Below are 20828 nucleotides of genomic sequence, written 5' to 3'. Positions count from 1 at the left end.
TTTCCCTCCATCAAGATCCAGTTACTCCTTTATGCTGAGACAATTACTGGATTAATCAATTATTCAACTGACAGAAAAGTAATCAGCAGCAATTTTGATAATTGATCCATCATCCCAGTCATTTATCAAGCAAAATGCCAAACCGGTTCCACTCCAAATACTAGTATGCTGCTTCTTTATGTTCAATATAATAGTTTATTGAATCTCGATAGGTTTTGCACTGTTTGTCGGACGTTACCCTGGAATCTGTAAACCTGTCATTGGTATTTGTTATTATTTTTTAACACTTACATGATTATTGAAAACCTTTTCAATAGTCATCATTGCAGCCCTATCTTATTTTGCAGTGTACTGAGTCTCTGAAGCCCTTTTCCCACTGAACAAAAAGCCTGCTAACAACCACTAACATCTAGGTTTTGTCTTTAGTGTGGAAAGGTTACAATCGCCATTCATTCCCATAACAAATGATTCTGTAGTAGACACAAGTATTTATCAGTATATCCTTATATGAAAAATTCACACACACAATTCAACAGTTGGTATGACATCCAACATGTTAGTGTCACATGACATTGCATACTTAATGTAAAGTTACTCTGGTTAGGTGGTGGGCATCTTTAGGTTTGGGCAAGTAAAGTTACGTAAGTTAGGTTAAGGGGAAAAAAAACATTGTTAATATGTACCCAAAAGGACAACTTTATTCTTTACTCCCGCCTGTGCATTGGTCATGTGATCACAGCCTTCTCAAATATGTGTGTTATACATGAATTAGTGGCACATGATTATGTAGGATATGCATTTGGTGCATAACTTTTCGTAGGTATACGCACAAACAGTGCATGAAAACAGCCTGTATTTATTGGCTCCAGCTTCGAATGGCAGTGATCGAATCATCGACATCGACATCCAGAGGGATGTGCTAATTTTCGCCCCCCATGTGACAACACAATTCCGTCCTTCTCCGCTCAAGCAGTACTTGAACATTACCATCATAATATTTTCACAAGCCACCACGCTGCTTTCTATTGTTTACTAACCATACTGCATTTAAATGTGCAAATTGTGATGAAAAAACAGTGAAAGGCCTACATTTCAGAAGCAAACTAAATCACATTTGCACCAGATATATTTACTTGTCCATGTGTTCAGTTTAAAAGCATTTTCCCTTTAGATAAGGCGAGTCATTTCTTAAAGTAAATGCCACTTTATTCATATAGACATTTAGTCACAATAACCTAGTTTGCGGTGGAAAGTAGTAGAACCGTTTCACTTCAGTATCAAAGTGAGTGGCTTTCGCGTCACACGTGACAAAACTGGACATATCGACGTTGAGTATCGACCGGTCCTGGAACAAGGGCAGATATATCCAGGCGCAGGTGGAGTGGTGGCATGGGTGCATTTGTGTGTATGTGTGTGTTGGGGGAATTTGGAAATGTGTGTGCCACTGCTTTGGGCAAGCACAAAGCAGTGGCCTGTGGAGAAGATAGAAAGCTCCTGTGTGTTACTGAGTCAATAGGCTCTTTGTTCACTGGGACTGGGAGACAGTTAGCCATGAGGACAGACTGAGACTCCAACACACCATAGTGTACCTGAATCTGCGCGCGCGCACACACACACACACAACACACACACACACACATACAACAGCACACACACTATTCAAATACCTAAGCCTGACAGGACGTCATTCAATATCTGTCCACTGTTCCTGCTTTAGCTTCTCTATCACCTTATCAGTTTTTCCCTCCCTTTCTCCTCTTTGCTCCTCTCTTCCTTTCTCTCTCTTTCTATACATATATCCATCTCTCCCTACCTCTTCATCCCACCCACTGCTGGTGCCTTTGTGTTGGAACAACAGAAACTGTTTCCCTGTTTTTTTCAGCCCGCTCGGTTATCTAGGCTGGGGGGTTGGTGGGTGGGAGTTTTTACCTGAGAGCAGGACAGAGGGTATTTTGTGTTGGACAAGGGAGAAAGGGACAGCGAGAAGGAGAGGAGAAGGAGAGAGTTGGGAGGGTGGGTGAAATGGGGGGGAGACAAGAATGCAACAGATACAGGTAAAAGCTTTGTGCGGGTACCAGAAACAAGTGCAGGAATCCAGGACACACACTAGTTTTAATGTCCATGTGACGGTAAAAAAAAGTGGAAGTGGGGCTTAAAGCCAAAAAAAAAGGACATGGAGACAGGAAAAAGAGGACCAGTCGATCAGATTAGCGGCAGGGAAATGGTTCGTATGTGGCCACACAATAACAGGAAAATTGCTGGATTGCTGCCAATAGGACAAACACAACATGTAAGTAAAACCAAATCTGCAGGCATATCTCACATTTTTATGAGCTTTTTCTGCTTTTAAAAGTAATCTGTGAATTCTGTGAGCTGTAATGTGCCTCTTAAGTGTGCCCTCTGCATTTAATGACCTAAAAAACTGCACATGAAAGCAGGTGCTTTGGGATTCAGAATATTCAAGGCCATTGCAGAGTAAAACTTCTCTTTTATACACCAGTTAGATCATGTTGTTGCCTGCTTGATGGGAAATGTTCTGGATGGGAGGTTACTTATATTCCATGAGTAGAAGTCAGGCACATGTCAGCATAAATCATGCTCACGTACAGTGTTTCTGCTTTGTATGTGTGTGTGTGTGTGTGTGTCCGAAGGCAGGCATGGTATAAATAATGGATAAAGTTCTAATAAGCTTTCTGTGGAACGTCTCTGGGCTGTTGACCATTGGGATCAGCATTAGGATTCTGTCACTCAATCTTAAAGGCACAACACTGAGCTTATCTCTGTACGCACAAACACAGACACGCACAGACACACATGCGATTTCAACGGCACACACATGCAGTATACGCATTCTAGCTCACGCACGCAAACACTCGTCGCCTTATCTCATCGTCCAAACAAGAAGATAACAAATAAACCACATTGTCTGTTTCCACAGAGGATCTCGATAAGGTACAAATCAGCTTACGCACACAAAGACAGGCAAAAAAACGCACACACATAAACATATCCAAGCACAAGAAAGGAAGCGGAGCGAGTTTTCACAGGGATGAGGTTGAAAAAAAAGGACTTAAACAAGGATGGATGACTTTGACATTAATCCTACCTGCTTCAAACTCTCTCTGAGTGCCCCTCCTGCTTTATTCTCGAACCCTGCTCCTTTATCTCATTTCTTCTTATCTCTGCATGTCTTTCCAGCCCTCTGATTCCCATTCCCATGCTTGTTGCTCCAGCAGTCTCTCAAAAAAGATGGGATTCCCCACCAAACTGTAAAGTAGCTCTTTGTTCACCAGACACAGAGGAAATATACTGTGCATGTGTGTTTGGTTATTAGCAACCTAGCAGGTGTGTGTATGTGTGTTTTTGCCTTTTATCTTAAAGGGATAGTTTAACATTTCTGGAACTGTTCCTTCCCAAGAGTTGGATGAAAATATCAATACCACTCTCACATTTGTAGGGAGAGAATGAAGCTTTAGCCAGCCAGTTAGCTTAGCTTAGCACAAAGACTCAAACCAGGAGGAAAAAGATAGCCTGGCTCTGTTTAAAGATTACAGAAAGCCTCCACAGCTCTCTTAATAATCCATTATATCTTCTTTGTTTGATCATCTAACTCTCCGCCAGAAAGTCAGTAAGTGCATTTCCCAAAATGTCAAACTACTCCTTTAAATGATATGCATTTCTAACGGCCAATTCCCATATCAAGAGTTATGTGTCATAACAGGATCAGACTTGATAGCAACAATTGTGAAAACACTACATTTTGATTGAAAAATATCTTTGTGGATGATACAGTATTATGTGTTGAAATCTACTACCTGTTTATTGAGCCATTTGCTTGCCAAAAACACAATGTTTTCATTGGGAATCCAATTCTTTCAGGCTAACAGTTCTGAAACAGTGTTAGTATATAATGGGACAGTCCATACATTCATACATTTTGGGCTGTATGCATAAAGTCCATGTTGGCCCTTGTAGGCTTTTTGGCCTCCCTATATTTATGTTTTCTCTGTGCTGTGTCCAAAATTTTCAAAGCCTCCTCTTGGTTGCGTGTCACTTACAGTTTGGTACCTGGTCGCTAGCTTTTTATAAAGTCTCAAATTCACCTACACACTGTGCCCTGAAACATCCCAAACAGCAACATAAGAAAAAAATAAGAAACTACAGGCAAAAGGCAGCATCTCGGCAGATAAATTACCATCACACACTTCTAGTGGGTCCTAAATATTAATTTAGAGGGTTTTATACTTTCTATGAGTCTATATGTTCTTGTTTTGTTTTGTAGGAAAAATTCTACATAGTGAACCTTAAAGGAATCATTTTAAGTGTTTGTTATGTGTTTACATAGAATAAAAAATAATGGCTAAGATATGTTAGAATCAGATCACTTTAGACTGAAATTTAGTAGCCTTAAAATGTTCATTGTAGTGGCTTGCTCCCATACACTACTCTATTTAACGTTAATGTTATCAGTTATCATTTATGCAAACTGTACAGTTTTATAGGGTGATTTTTCTAATATATTTATGCCTTATTTATAGATTTGTTTAATCTGACATTGTCATGGATGGGAAGTTTGCTGTTTAAACTTTTATTCTTTAACCTTAGTTTTTCAAATGCAATGTACATATATGTAGATAACAACTATCAATCCTTATCAAACATGTATGTTAATATGTTATGTGTTAATTGTTAATTTACCAAAACAAAACAAAAAACACTCCAATACATTCTTATGGGGTTATGTTAAACTCTCAAATATCAATATCGGCCTAAAATACAATATTGGTCATTATAATGCATTAATTTCCAGTTTTACAGCTTCATACAGCAGAACAAGCCAACCAGTGATTCAGTGGTGAGGATATGTGGGAACAGCATTACCTTGGAATCAATCATTTATGAGCTAAACTTTTGTCAAAGTATTACATAATTTAAATTCATTGCCAATTTACTTTTCCCTTGGCCAATATCAGCAACCAAAAATATCGGTCTAACCCTAGTTTGGATCCCACCATGGTTGGTTCATGCATGGTGCTACACTGTACTCGGGCCTGTGGCTGTTCATTTATGTGTGTATTTGTGGATGCACGTGGGCTGCTTTGCCTCCCTCTCCCTCTCTGTTAACGTTGACTCATCCATTTTCAGCCAGTTAATAATTCAGAGGGTCTGCAGGCGGTGTTTTCATCTGTCTCATCTCTGCGCTCGCCTGTGAAAGAACCCCTAGTAATTACACACCACCAAAACAAGACACTGAATCCGATGGCTGGCAGCGTGGCTGAGGATAGAGACTGAGCAAGTGTGGAGGAGAAAGAAGAAGGGAAGTGGGTGAGGGTAAGGGAAGGAGAGATTGGAGGACAGGAGGAGAGGGATTGGAGGATACACAGGAGACAAGAAGGATACACAGTGGAGAGAGGTGTCTCAGCATTGTTGTAAATCCTCTGCAGGGCCTTGTAAGCTGTCAGACAAGCTGAGGGTGTTAAAGGCATGAAGTGAGAGCTACACACACTCCTGGACACACACGCATGAATCATTGTGCGGAGAGAAAAGTTTACTCCTGCTACCAGCGGGACTGGCTCGCTGCTGTGTTTTATGGCTTTCTATTCCTATGTGATTTTCTCTGGCATGTCACATAGGGTCTAAAGCCATTGGGTACAGAGTGGGAGATCTGCAGACGAGGATTAGATGAATATATGAAATGACAGAAGAGGGATAAAAGAAAGCACATGGAGGTTTTACAGCATATATGTACACACACACTCACACCCGTGTACACTGCATGGCCTGAGGCGTTTTTGTCTGCTTGCAGGCAGCCCGGAGTCTAGCTCAGCTAATTGCCCCCGTATGAGACAGGTTGAAGCACACATCAATCCCTAAAGCCATACACACACACAAACACACACGCACACACATACACGCATGAATGCAGACACTTTATGTTTGGTCTGTGCCTGTGTTTTTGTCACCCACTCTCTTCCACTTGCATTACACACACATACGCACACGCACACTATATAAACTCCCCAGCTAGACCTGATGGTGCTGCTGACTCAGGTTGGTATTTAATGAAGCTCTCAGTTTCACCTTGCGTCTCCTAATCTCAGTGCTCATTTGTGATTGGCTGCAAGCACGCTAGTGAAAAATGTTAACGTTGGGAGTTTAGTGAGCCTTAGGACTACTTCTGGCTGTATGTGTGCCTACTTGTATTTGCTACATAGTGAGGACCGGACCACATTTTTAATCAACATAGTGAGGACACTTTTGGAAAGTGAGGACATTTTGGCTGCTCCTCACTTCCCGAAAGGTCTGTTTGAGTGTATGGCTGGGTTAGGAATTTAGTTGTAATGGTTAAGGTTAATATGAGGGGCTTGAGACTGTAATATAACTATGAGGGTCCCCACAAAGATAGAAGTACAAGTTTGTGTGTGTGTGAGAGAGAGAGAGAGACAGCGAGAGAGAGAGAGAGAGAGAGAGAGAGAGAGAGAGAGAATAATTGAAATAATTGAAGGGCAAATAGAAATGTGAATAATAATATGAGAAGTAGCTTAATGGTAGTTTTTCTTCTTATTGAGTGACAGCACTCAATAGACCTCCTTGCCAATCTTTACCACAGTGTGTGTGTGTGTGTGTGTGTGTGTGTGTGTGCAGTGTGTGTTCACTGACCTATTGACTAAACCGCAGTAACTTTCTCTGCATTGAGTTTCTTGCTGAGAGCACTGCAAAAAGGTGAAAGACAAGCACGCACAGCCTTGAGCATTATATCGACAGCTGCCTGCTATGTAGTTACTGGATTACATCTTTTTTCCAGCTTTAGGCCTGTAGTTGATATAAATGATGGCAAATGATGGTAAGATTTCATGTTTTGATTCTCTCTGGCACTTCAGAACCGTGTTTCAACAGTGGCTTCTTTGAATTTTAGTCACAATCTGGATTAGAAATTCCAGCTGGGAATTAAATTCAAACCTCACCTATAGAGTTCCAGGGTCAAGAGGAGTAATTTTAGGCATCTGAGGATCCAGAGGTAAATATCACCTTTATTTCAAAGTTAGTGATTGATAGCTGAAGTATTTTAAGGCTCTGAGGGACACAAAACAGTGAGGAAAGAAGTCAAATAAGGCAGCTAAGGAGCATTTTGATAAGAAACATCCACTCACTGAGCTTAGAAATATATCACACTAAAGGGGAGCAGAGGGTAAAGATTATGATTAACAATGTGCTTTGTTTTGTTCCCCAACTTTATTGCCAGACAAGAATGTTGACAGCTTGACACTTCTGAAAAACCCTGTGTTACGTTCAATGCAAAAAAATTTTTATATCCACTGTTTTACAGCTTTTTACAATAACCACAGTATGATTAACTCTAGTAATAGACTGCTAGATTGTTAGATAGTTAACAAACTATGGTTAAGCTAAGGTTAGATTTCTGCAACTAAAACACTTGGTTAAAGATAGGGATTGTGATTATGGTTTCTAAATGTGAGGTGAATGTTAATGGCAGGTCTGTGATGGAATCTGCATGAGACATGCTACACCCATCCACCACACATGGAATTGTGAGGTGCAAAACTGTCCAGTATGAACATAACCACTAATGATTCTGGCGAGGCACAGTACAATAGAGTAGATATAGAGAGTATAGTGTGAGCATTTTTTTGTATTTGTTTGGATGATTAGGCAACTATTCTGAATATGTCATAAAAACACTAATGCCAGAATGTTTCAGCTATTTAAGTAAAGTATTTCTCCCACACTCTTTGGCGGCCAGGCATCAGAAGGATCTGCTAGCTAATGTTAGCTCAGTTGGATTTTAGGTTAGGATTCCTTCAGATTTTATTGTTTATCAGGTTTTTTACAGACAGCCAAATAATCCGCAGAGGTAGCCTGTAGGGGTGTAACGGTACACAAAAATCTCGGTTTGGTACGTACCTTGGTACACAAGTCACAGTTTGTTTTTTTTCGGTACAGTAATGAAAAAAACTAACTATTAAATATCTTTTACTTATTGGTAACCTTATTAAAACATACCACCACAGTAGTTAACTCTTTCTACACAATTTTTGAATGAAACAAATATATATAAAATCCTGCTTTTTCACATTGTTTGAATGAAAATAGAAATATAAAAGTGAAAAATAAAATCCTGCTGTTTTTTTTAACACATTTTTTGAATTAAAAATATAAATATACATTTCTGCTTTAACAGTTTTACTCAATTAAAATAAAAAGTATAGTGCAGCTGGTCAGCTTTAAAGCCTGCTCAGATTCAGTTTTACTAGGAACTTACTTAGCTTTCCCACTTTGTTAAAGTGCAGTACACAAAACATGCTTATATCTAAAGTGCAGCTTAAACAATTTTACTCAACTCCAATGGCGCTGGTTATTTCTTCAGCGCGATAGTCAGGGAAACATTCTTTCTTTTTAAACGACGACGATATCGTAGTTTGCACCAGATTGCTTTTTCTAGTCATGTCGGTTAACGTTCAAACTCGGGTGGTGTCGCTTTAGATGCGTTAGCATGTTAGACGTGCTTCCAAGTACATACCCGACCGCTGTTCTGCAGTGTCGGCACACTGCTTTTGTCTTGTCCACTTGTTTATTTCCATCTTCGTATTTTAGCCTGAAACCAAAGTGTTCCCAAACGGAGGACTTAAGGTTTGCGGGTGGGTTTTCAGGTTCGTCAGGCTCACTTGCCGTGTTGTCAAAATGCGAGAATGCGCTGCACAAAGTGAAAGCGGAGATTTACGGGACTCTGTGCGTCACTCAATTATGTCCGTCAGGGAACTAGATATTTTAAATGGTTCGGCTCGCAAAAACTGAATTAAAATAAAACAAAATAAAATAAAATAATATCCTGCGCCCAATAATTCGGTACAGGGTCGTGCCAAACCGAAAGTCGCATACCGAACGGTTCGACACAAATGCATGTACCGTTACGGCCCTAGTAGCCTGCTCTCCAAAATAAATGGACCCAGTAACTAAACCGATAAAAACACTGAATAATACAGTTTCACATTAAAAACTAGTGTCCAACACGCTTTGCTTGAAACCGAGAGGGAGTCGGGAAGGACCGTAAGCCCAACTGCAGCTAACATTAGCTCAGTTTGTATCTTTCATAACTCAAGATCAAGATATTCAAGGACTAAAATCCTTCATCCAGTTAAAACAATGTTAAAAATGACTAAAAAAAAAATTAAAAAAAAGAGTGGCATTGACTTCACTTGAAACAGTAAGAAAGTAGTCGGCCCGAAATGACGACTGGCGCTTATAGAAAACGCTGCCTGATGCACAACCTCCGCTCACATACATTATAAACAATGTAAACCATCTCATCTTTGGACTGAGTGCATAAACCTTAAAACTTCAATTAATAGCCCGGGCTATTATTTGCTTAAATCACTGAAAGATGGCACAACATTGAAGCAGTTAATTTTTGTACAGCTTCAGGTTTTACTAATATATTATTGCTAACATGTTTTTTCCTCTGAGCAGTGGCACAACAAAAAATGGCAACAGCTCACTTGATCAGATATTTTTACTTCTGGGAAGTCCTTTAGGCAAACTGTAAGTGAATCAAATGGAAATGAATAACGCAAAGTCTCTTCATCATAGAGTTCAGTTACAAATTCTAATCAGAAAACTCACTGCCTCAATAAGCATGAAAAACTGAAAACCCCTTTTGTCTTCTTTGATTCCAGATATCCATTTGTGTTCAAAAGACTTGCGAGCACACGAGCAGTGTGATGTCTTGGCAGATTGCCAGATGAAGGAGAAATGCTTTAACAATTCTCTTTTCTTCTTTTTCTCCTCCTCTCTTCCTTGTCTCTTCTCCCTCTCCTCTGCAGGTTTACGTGGATGCGGTGCATCAGATAGGCTATGCCCTTCACCTGTGCCTGCTTCTGTGGCCTGAACGGCTTCTGCCGCAGACGGAAGAAGAAGAAAAAGGAGCAAGTGGAAGAAGAGGAGGGTGAGGAGGGTGAGGAGGTAGAACGATTGAGGGATCAGGAGACAGAGGTGTGACGGCGACGCAGTCAGCTGCGCTCTCCTTACTGTCACCAGGGTTTTATCCTTTAACAGGCTGGAATGTATGGCCTGGGTTACTGCTGCTCAGTACAGACTGTCTCATATTAAGCATGGGGATACTATAACAGGGGTGGTAAGGGAGCTTCAGCAGGTACAGGCTTTTATTGAAAAATTCTGAATTAATTTAGGTTTTTTTTTTTTTTTTAATGGAAACTTCTTTTCCAAATGTTACTGGGACTAGGGCTCCAGGTTCTACATAGCTTCTACTTTCCACTTTAAGTTGCATAAACTCAACAACCGCAAAGCTGTCTTGAGCCATATTCCTCAAGATGAATCAGATTGATGAAAATAAAAGCCTGTGAACTCGGAGCTCATCCCCATCACCCATCCTTGCAGCACTCTAATTTTCCCTTGGCAGCTGACTGAGAACTTTGCTTCTGCTGGTGTGATTCCAAAAAAACATCTCTTATCTGTTTGATTAATTTCTTGCCATAGCTGGTGTACTGTACAAGGTGTGAAGAAAGCCATTATTTCTCTCAGTCACACTTCTCAGCGAGGCTGCACCTCTCCCTTCTCCTCCTCAATCGCAGCTCCGCGGAGGCTGAAACGATGGAGCTCTGCATCTCCTCACCTACATGCTTATGTCAGATCGACTTAGTGAAAACTTCAGCCAAGTGAGAAAGTGTACAGTAATTTCCAAAGTCACCCATGGCGGGCCGGAGCCCATCTCGGTTTTCACGCTGAGATGGGCTTAATCTAAAGCAGAGCAGCTGTCCAATCAGCAGCTTAGCTGGAGTGTGAAGATAGGAGTCAAGGGTCAGAATGAGCAACAGGGTTTGTGAAAAGTCCCTCCTCTGATGCCGTAGCATCTCGGTCTCATTAATAGGCAGACAAGTAATTACAAACACACAGACACTGATGCAGACCCATCCGTTAATGTCCCCCGGTGGGAGTGGAGTGTCTGCGCGTAAATGCCACTGCGGTGCGCTTCCAGCTGTCACCTGTGTGAGTGTATGACTCCGAAAATGTGTGTCTGTGTGCTTGTGTTTCTTCTTGGCTGCAACAATAGACTTTCAAACCTGAAACAAGTGGTTAAGAGATCTATTCAGCTGCTATAGAACCGCCTTTTCAGAATGCACATCGAGACACAAAGACAAAGACACACACACACACACACACACACACACAGGTCTCATTAGCGTATGTGATTATGCATGGCACGTCCAGTCAGGCAGTGGAGATGTAATTAACCTTTTCCAGCAGGAAACAGATGCCTGGATGTCACACACAAACACACAATGACATACACACGCAGACACACACACACACGTCTGCTGTCAGGGAAACAAAGCCAACGTCACGGTGTCACGGAAACAAAGCCCCAAAAGCGCCGCCTGGCACTCTGTGATAATCCCCTCACGCATATTTACATTCAGAGCTTAGAATACGCCTCGGTGCCACCGTCTCCACCCCTCGCCACACTCCGCTACCACCCCCCCCCCCCCCCATTTCCACCCATCCATCCTCACACTCCTCTCCATCTATCTACCTATCGGCCTTCCACCACAGTCACCTTTTTCCTTCCACTATCTGTTCCTCTCCACCATCTTTCACATCCCTTTCAAAACTTTCCCCTTCATGGGGTTCATCTTGTCATTATCAGTGGATGGTACATGGCCTTGCATGGCATCTCCCATAGATTAGCCCCCACTCTCTCTTTCTCTGACTCTGAATATTAGGGATTTCTTCAGGCGGGCAAAAAGCTGCTTTACGACAGATTAATGGACGGCCCTGATTGTGTCTGTTGGTGTGTGTCTGTGCCTGCATGGAATAGATTGTCTGTTTACTCATTCTCCCGCTACAAGCGGCGAAATGAGACAAAGCTAAAGCCATTTCACAGTGTAGAGCACCTATTATGATTCACTGTGTTACGACGCAGCCCTAATGAGAAAGAGAGAGAATGAGAAGAGGGGCTGGAGGAGGATAGGGGAGGAAGAGAGAAAACGATGGTAATGAGAGCGAGAGTTGGATATGGAAGAGGGGGGCTAATGCTAGACAGAGCAGTCATGCTAATTGGCTACAGTGGATAACTTTCTGAGGCGGGGGATGAGTGTGTGTGTGTGTGTGTGTGTGTGTGTGTGTGTGTGTGTGTGTGTGTGGTGGGGGGGCAGAGAAAAGAACAGCCTGATCTGTCGGCGTTACACTCGTTTAACGCTCCCTCCATTTCACCTCTTTAATGAGAGGAATATTCGCTCCAGTAATGGCGAAAGACTTGAAATTGGTAACGATTTGTTGCACACACACACACACACACACACACACACACACACACACTTGGACGTGGTAAGGAGGGGGGGGCTAGAGGGAGGATAGTGTTGGCGAGGGAGGGTGTGCGTTTTCCCTCAAGCACCACAGCCCAGTCCTTTATGGATCATGGCAATTTTCAGGGATTGTAACTCAAGGACAAACAGCTAAAAATAGAGGGGTGGTGCACGACTCCTGCGACAGTGGGGAGGAGAGGTGGGAGGAGGTGTGTGTGCGCGTGTGTGCGGGTGGGGACAGTGAAAACGAGTCCTGTCGCATTAGATTTGGGTCAGAAAGGAGGGAAGAGCCGACGAAGCGGAGAGTGTTACAGACGGCGGGGAGATTCATCACTCGCTGCTCCCTGTACCTCTCGCTCGTCTCCTTCAACACCTCGCCACCCTCCCCCTTCTCTCCACCAAAGATGGTAAACCGCTGGAAAGACAAACGAGAGGTAGCAGAAAGAAAGAGAGAGAAGTGAATGTATAATGTGGGGGAAAGAGAGACTGAACTGCAGCTAGGTTAGATAATATTATAATATTAATGTATGCCATTCTATCTGAGGCTCTTTGCTGTATAATGAGTGCATACATAAATTTATACTATGGAAGATCCCAGAAGGGAAGAAGCTCTAAGGGTAAAGCCTTCCTCTTACACCTGAACTGAGTCAGAGGGCCTGTACCCAGTCAGGCTGGCTCATGCACCGTTCATATGTATAGCTACGAAGAATGTAATGCAACAGAATTTGTATATATTGTGACAACTGTGATCACATAACGAATGCACTGACAGAGAAAAGAAGGAAGTAGTATAAAATGCAAAAGTTTGCGTAAAAAGGCAGGTTGGGTTGATGGATGGTTTAAACAACAACTTTCCTCAGATGACAGTGGTTCATGTCCCCTGCGAAACCAAGTGAACCTTGAGTTACATTAAGGTACATCATCACATAACCCTACGTAGGTAACGTGATGATGCCCAACCATATTTCTTTTCCTAAACTTAACCTACGTAACGTTACCTCAGTATGTCAATCAATCAATCAATCAATCAATCTTTATTCCAGACACAGGGAAGGTATATAGTACAGTACAAACATATAAAATAAATAACTTAGTAAGGCAGATCTAAAAGACCACAGTACATGGATTGTTCAGTGAATCACATATAAATTAAGACGCCAGTGGCTCCACAGTCTTGAGGTAAATCTGACTGCACTCATTGTAGGATTCACTAACATTGCAATTATGCTGTTGCATGACACAGACAGTCTACACATACACCTATACATAAGGTTCCTGAGTACAGCAGGACATGTGGGTACATCAATAATTACAAACAGATGGCTAGCGCTACTCCATCTAGGCACTTTGAGTAGTAGCCTCAAACCATCATTGTATGCCACATAAAGTTTCTGAATGCTGCTTCTTTTGTATCGCCGCCACAGATGGGCAGTGTACATTGGGATACAAAAGGCTTTAAAGAGTGTTATTTTCACAGAAGATGAGCACATACCAAATTTTCTGATCAGCATATTAGCTTGTACATACATCATACGATACTGCCTATAAATCAGACAGGTCATCAGTTATGTAATGTCGTAAGTATTTAGCCTCATTACATATGTTGAGGACTGTACCAGACGGAGAAGTCAGGAGTTATCAGATTCTTATCTGCCTTACTTCTGACAACCATGATGTTACTCTTCTTTGCATTGTATTTGATGTCAAAGTCATGACCATATTGGGAACATACCCTTAATAACTGTTGAAGGCCAGCACTATATGGACAAAGGAACACCAAATCATCTGCATACATCAGGTGATTGATAATGCGGTCACCAACCATACAGCCTGTTTTGCAACTGTTCAACAGCTTTGACAATTCGTCCATATAGATACTGAAGACGTAAGGGGACAATAAACTTCCCTGCCTGACTCCATTACTAACCTTAAATGGGTCAGACATAGTGTTACTCCATTTCACAAACACTGACTGATGCCTGTACCAGTAAACAAGAATTCTAATTAGATTCTTGGGTACTCCTCTGTCGTGTTACTTTTAAAGCAATTTCTCATGATTAACACGATCGAAGGCTTTAGAGGCATCAATAAAACACATAAATATTGTGGTGTTGTGTCTGTTGTACAAGTCTAAGATCTCCTTTAATGCAAAAATGCACATGTCGGTGCCATGTTTAGGTTTAAATAAACCTACCAAATTGATTGTCAGAGATCAGAGCAAACTCCTCTAACCTATTCAGTAAGATTCTCTCTAAGACTTTTGACAGGATACTAGCTAAAGTAACTTGACATTGAGTATCTATTGAAACAATACCCAACCCTGATTCTTTTCCTAAACCTAACCTAAGCAGTAGGGGCACTAATTCATTAGATATCATGCCAACCGTATGAGAATATGTTGACCCAGTTAAAAAGAATTGTTCGACATTTCCAGAAGCATACTTATTTACTTTCCTGTTGAATGTTAGATGAGAAAAAAGATACCACTCTCATGTCAGTAGGTTTAGTGCGGAGCTAGAAGGCAGTGGGAATCAATTAGCTTAGCATAAAGACTGAAAGCAGATGGAATTCTTGGCAAGAAAACAAATAAGCATATTTCCAAAATCATCAAACTATTCCTTCAATCCAGCAGGTGGTGTGTTGGTTTACTGTCTGCATCACATAGGGATTGAACCCACTAACCCAGTCCATGATAGTGCCTTGCTCAAGAAAATTAATCCCCTCATCACCTGAGACGATCATCAAATATATTTTATTGGGAAGATGAACCCTCATGGAGAAGAAGCTGCTTTTAGAAACAAAATGCTGTTGAATATGCAGTGCAGGACATTTAGATTCATGACAAAGTTAGTAGTTGTCTTCGGGGACTGGAACACTCAACCCTGGCAAGGTTGCTAAAGTACTATACATCCCTTTTTTTATTCCTCCAGTGTGTCCTCCCGTGCATGAGCCTGTTGTCCCTCCCTTACTTTCCCCTTCCCTCACCCACATCTGTTCTGTTTTCCTAATGAAGAGGAAAGTGATGGTCCCACCAAGGCTAATTAGGAGGACTGATATGCAGAGCGCTGACAGACTGGCGATAGAGTCAGGAGGGAAGCGCCAACGCAGTACTGCTTAGAGCTCCCACCAGTCCTGGAGCATCAGAGGAGGGAATGGGGAAAAGGGATGCCGAGAGAGGAGATAAAAATGAGCGGAGGAGGAGGAGAAGAGAGATATATGGCGTAATTGAGACTGTAATGGGTTTTGTCAGAAGCACCTGTCAGGGTCAAGTTAAAACGACTTTGGTGAGCGAGGAAGACAGGGACGAGAGGATGGGAGAGGGGAGAAGGGGCCAATTGGAGTCAGGCTCCCGGTGAGGAGAGGCCCTCGTCCATGCCAACCTCACCTGATTGCCAATTTGTGCCAGTCTACAGACATAAAACGCCAATATGAGCCAAGCGCAAACACACAAACGCCAGTGATTCAGGGAGTACTAAGCAGCTAAAAGCATCCATACACATTCACTCACACACATGTGCGAACCCACGCTGACAACCCACCTACGCCGGCTGATTGGACACATCTAGCCACTTAACAAGGTGTCCATGGTGGCGGACTTTAGCTGTGTGATTGGAAGATACAACTGCTGCCGTTAAATATCTAATTCTCCCCCATGTCTAGATGAAAATAAGGTGTAGCGCTGATTAGATTGCTGCCTGCTGTGCCAACCTCGGGTCTGCGCCATGTTCATTACCAGCCCTCACCCCCCAGCCCCAGCCAATCCTATCTTGGTTCGTGTTCTCCTGCCAACCTCAAATACTCTATTTGTGATGGAAAAGCAATTCTGACACCCTCGAGAGTTGAGGTCGATGCCTGAGGAGTGATGAAATTAAGTTGAGTAAAATTTATTTATAAATCGCTGTTAAAGCTGCACCTGGCTATTCAACATGTTGACAGCCCTGAATGGCAGTAAGACATAACTGACTGAAATTTAAGACCTCGGTGCAGAGAAATCCTGTTAAGGTGGTGTCAGTAAATGTCCCTCTTTTTGTCCAGAGAGAGTGGAGATGATGAAGAGGGTCAGCCATCATCCTGGGGACAAAGTTCTCACTTGGTGCTGTTTAGGCTTTTGCTTCTTTCAATTTCATAGAACATGTCTGCTGCCATTGAACATTTCAACACCACATTTCATTCAAGCAAACAATAAACACCTCAACATTTTCACCTTTGCTGAGAGGAGAGGGGTATTTTTAGGAGGTACAGCTTCAATAAATGTGCTTCTTACAAATCAAAAGCCATACATCAGATATAATAGTAATCTGTTTTATAATCTAGATAAACAGAAGGACAATCACTTTACTTCATGTTGTATTATGTGAAGCTGTAATTAATGCCCCACAGGGATTTGAGGACACGTCCCCAGTATTTGGGGGTTTAAGACAGCAAATTTTCCGTTTCCTAGGCTAAGGAAGGCATGACACATCCAATTCTACCTTACTCATCCTCTGATTGGCTTACCCTGACTTTCTTACCCTAACCCTAACTAATCTTACTCCTTTTGCCTTAACCTAACCAACCCAACCAACCAAAGCAGACAGTACTGGCCAGTCAGAGAAGGAGATGAGGAGATCATGCCTTTGCTACTCCAGGAAATGTAAATTTGCTTTTAGGAACATTGGGGAAGGTTACATTCAACTATATTCAATATATTTCATTCTGACTGGTCAATTAACAAATGAAGGATTTATTCTTTGTGTACAGAATCTATGGGTGGTGAAAACCATGTACAGCCAAATTTGATTATTTTCAATTTTTCAGATAAATTTAACAATTAAAGGTGTGGTGTGTAAGATTTAGTGGCATCTTGCAGTGACACTGCAGAACTGAAAAATCTCCCATGTGCCAAACGTGTAGGAGAACTACAGTGGTTGGTGCAAAAACAACATGATTTCAGGTAATTATGAATTAATGTAAACATAGCTTTGAATATTATGTACCATTTTTGACAATAGATGCTCCCTAAATCCCACACACTTGACCTTCTGTGTTTTTTTTAAGGCGTTAGAATGTAGTCCTACTCCTCAGGCTGAATAATCCATTTAAAAAACCATTGGATTGTGGGAAAAGCACTTTTTCCCAGAGATTAAAACTTGAACATTTTAAGACACATGGTTTTTACAGGTGTTCATGTTTGGAAAGGAAATGTACAAACGATATAACTGAATTGTTAACTGAATAAATGATATGTTAAAGGGTCTGATGACTTAAGTATTTCTAAAATTCTCATGGTGCTACAGTGCTGACATACTGTTATCTTTTTTTGTCATGTGAGTAAACTGTAAAGACAAACCTTTGCTGGAAAAACTAATGAAATTATCTGTGTATAAAAAAAAAAAAAAAGTTTTCTGCCACCTCAGGTGACAGTAGGTTAATTTTTGTGTTATATTTGCTTAGATTTTTAAATATTTAATTGCACTACTTACTGCTTTTGCTGTAAATGCTCACCAGGAACATTACTGGGACACTTTTGTGGAATGTAACCTGGTTCACTGCCACAGTTTGGGTTTCAGAGCAGTTTTACGTAATAGTCTTCAAAATTTAATAGGGGTGATGAGAACATTTTTTTCAAATCAGCAGCAGAGTCAGCAGCAACTCTGCCAGCAAAACAACCAATTTATGTCCAATTTATGTGTTTAAATGCTGAAAATCTCCCAGAGTCTCCAGTTTTAGTGGGCTGGAGGTTAAAGGAGACGCACATCGAGATGGACATTATATTTTTCTCATCACCTTTAATAGAATCTTCCGCAACTCTTAACAACTTCTACAGCAGCTGCAGGCTATCTGCGCTCACACGCACATACAACTCTCAGCTAATGCTCTGCTTTATTTACTGTACCTTTTCAAAATGGAACGAAATGTATATTGAACTGTGTTTCAACTAAAGAGAGAAAAACTTTTCTAATTGGCCATGGGCTGTAAACAGGCCATATCTTGTGCCAAATCGCCATCATCAATGGGAGATAAATCAATTTCTCTCCACTTTTTTTCCTCAGCCCTTTCTCTTCATCCTGCCCCACCTCCTGTTCTCTCTCACACTTTCTCCACACACACACACACACACTCCCACTTCCACTGAAGCTGGTCGATACCGGAGCGGGCATTGAGCAGTGGCTGTGGTTTAAATGAGAGATTGATTTCTCGGGGGGTGTTAGCCCCTGTAACCATGGTGTTGAGTCGCCATCAGAGACCTCTTCGCCAAACGCTCATTGATGAAGTGCTTGTGTGTGTGTGTGCCACGAGCTTTAAACAGCTTTTGATTTAGTTGTGCTCAAGAACAATACTTTTCATTAGAGGCTGATAGCATTCATTAAGAGCAATTTAGCATGGCCACTAATGAGCTGATCTGCTCACTTCATTCTCCTTGAAAAACAATGAAACAAGGCATCACACAAACAGTAAGACAACACTTGTCCTGATTGCAGCTTGAGTCAATTCTCGAAAACTGTTAGTTCATCAGAGCTCCAAATAAGTGAGAACTAGCTGGCTGGCTATTTGTTTAGGAAGCTCTGGCAGTGAGCCTTTCTGCTCAAACTGTAAATACACTTTGTGTTATTTGAGTCTATTCATAACATTTACAAAGCCACTGATATTGTCTAAACCAACAGAAAGCTTGTGCCTTCGATCCAATATGCGGCCAAAGCTGTTGAGCACACAGCAAATCAGTCTGCGTTTCCCAAAATCCGCGCTGCTTCGCTCTGAGTGTCCAGACTTTAAGTTTGTTTGACGAGATTTGAGTTTGTTGTTTGTAGCATCTTGCAAATTCTTTCACCCCTGTTAGCCTTCTGCGCTCGCTGCCATCCAACCACACACAACAGCCTGTTTGTCGGCATCTGAGTGTGTGTAATGCTATCTCCTATTTGAGTTTTATATTATTCATATATCTGGGCCTTTGTGGCAGGGAACAAGCAAGGCAGAGATGGAGAGAGAAAAACGGGAAAAGCAGGAGGGACCTTTGACAGAGTAGCATTGACGAACAGCTTGACATAGTGAGATACATAAACATGAGGTCAGAGAGTATCGCAGTGGGAGACGGAGGAAGGAGAAAAGGCGAGAGAAAGAAAGTGTGTGAGAAAGACAGATATACTGCATCAGAAAGGTTGTCTCTCATTGACAAGCTCTCACTCTGTTCAGGAAACCCACCAATCAATGCTTTGGCACGGCAGGGCATACACACACACACACCAACCTGCAAGGTACTGTGTGTGTGTGTGTGTGTGTGTGTGTGTGATGGAGGAGAGGATGTGCTAGTGGTCTGCATGCTGCAGGAGAGTGTGTGTTTGAAATGCAGAGCACGTCAAGAGTCCTAGGGAGCTCCTTTTGCAGCAAAGCCTCATTAAAGAGACACTTGCCTTAAAGCAAGGATATACTGCCAGACCACACACACTCAACAGCAACACTAGAGATTCACTCAGCCAGCAGAAAGCGACACACACACACACACACACACACACACACAGAGGCAGCTTCAGACAAATCGAATAGAAATCTCTGTGAAGAAATAAACGGAAGTGGAGGAATAAATGTGGTGTAGTAAATGTCCTCCACCCCAATTCTTTTTTCCTCATTTTCTCTCCTTGTTCTCCATATGAATAAAAGTGAATCCATCCACCGGCCGCCCCTCCCCCCGCCTCACACTAATATTATATTCATGTATATTTGATTGTGTCAACTCTGTGGAGATTGGCTATGCTGTATCTTGTGTGCCTTTTAAAAATGCATCTATGAATAAATAATGTCTGTATCTGCTGATTGAAAAAGCCATATTGCCAGAAAGCCATGATGAAATGATAATGTAATATCTGTCCCTGTGTTGAATAAAGCAACGCACCCTTCATCCTTTCTTTTTTTTTTTTTTTTTTTTAATTCTCTCAGTAAATGAAACCTAAAGCTCTGCAACGGCACCTTACACCGCCTGATGACATTCTCTTGTATGGTTTGCACTGCTGCTCTGAGTGTGTTTTAATAAAGAGAAAGCCTCTTTCTATACATCTGAGTACTGTGTGGTTGTTTGGAGATATTAATAAAGAGAAGCAAGCCGTTTCCCCAAGCGGCTCCCCTGCTAATTGACAGTGATAGCAGAGACTTGTCTCCTGGGCTGATGTTGGGAGCCTAATAAAGATGCATTACTATGAGGATGTGAGAATGATGCAGATCGCGTGGTTACCCCCCCACCCAACCACACTCCTGTCCTCCTCCTCCTCCTCCTCCTCCTCCTCCTCCTCCTCTCCCAATGCAGGCTGATTAAACTGATAAACTGCGCCAGAAAGAGGGAGAGATGGGGATGTAAATAATGAAATAGGAGTGAGTAAGAGGAAGAGTCAGTAGGGGAGGTGAGAGGAGAGGTGGGGAAAGCTTGAGATAGAGAGAGAGAAATCCCATTAGCATGCTCCATGCCCAATGAATAAAATGTTAAGTTTGATATTGCCTGCTTAATTTCGCAAATTCTTAATT

At 41.8% G+C, this 20828-nt stretch overlaps 1 protein-coding gene across 3 annotated transcripts in view; it reads left to right on the top strand.

Annotated features, from left to right (window-relative positions):
- The window catches only part of LOC117257031 (uncharacterized), a 33155-nt gene extending 12792 nt beyond the window's left edge, over positions 1 to 20363 (top strand). For 2 of the 3 annotated variants that reach the window (XM_078176284.1, XM_078176258.1), the window contains one exon: positions 9840 to 20363. In XM_078176284.1, coding sequence (XP_078032410.1) covers positions 9871 to 10014 — 144 coding nt within the window. In that variant the 5' untranslated portion in view covers positions 9840 to 9870 and the 3' untranslated portion in view covers positions 10015 to 20363. Of the gene's footprint in view, positions 1 to 2040; positions 2291 to 9839 lie in introns of those variants that run through there. The other variant, XM_078176319.1, reaches the window with a different exon arrangement.
- Positions 20364 to 20828: the final 465 nt, after the last annotated feature.

This window comes from Epinephelus lanceolatus, chromosome 1 (assembly GCF_041903045.1).
Source record: "Epinephelus lanceolatus isolate andai-2023 chromosome 1, ASM4190304v1, whole genome shotgun sequence".
NCBI classification, from domain to species: domain Eukaryota; kingdom Metazoa; phylum Chordata; class Actinopteri; order Perciformes; family Serranidae; genus Epinephelus; species Epinephelus lanceolatus.
This window is presented reverse-complemented; position numbering and strand designations above follow the sequence as displayed.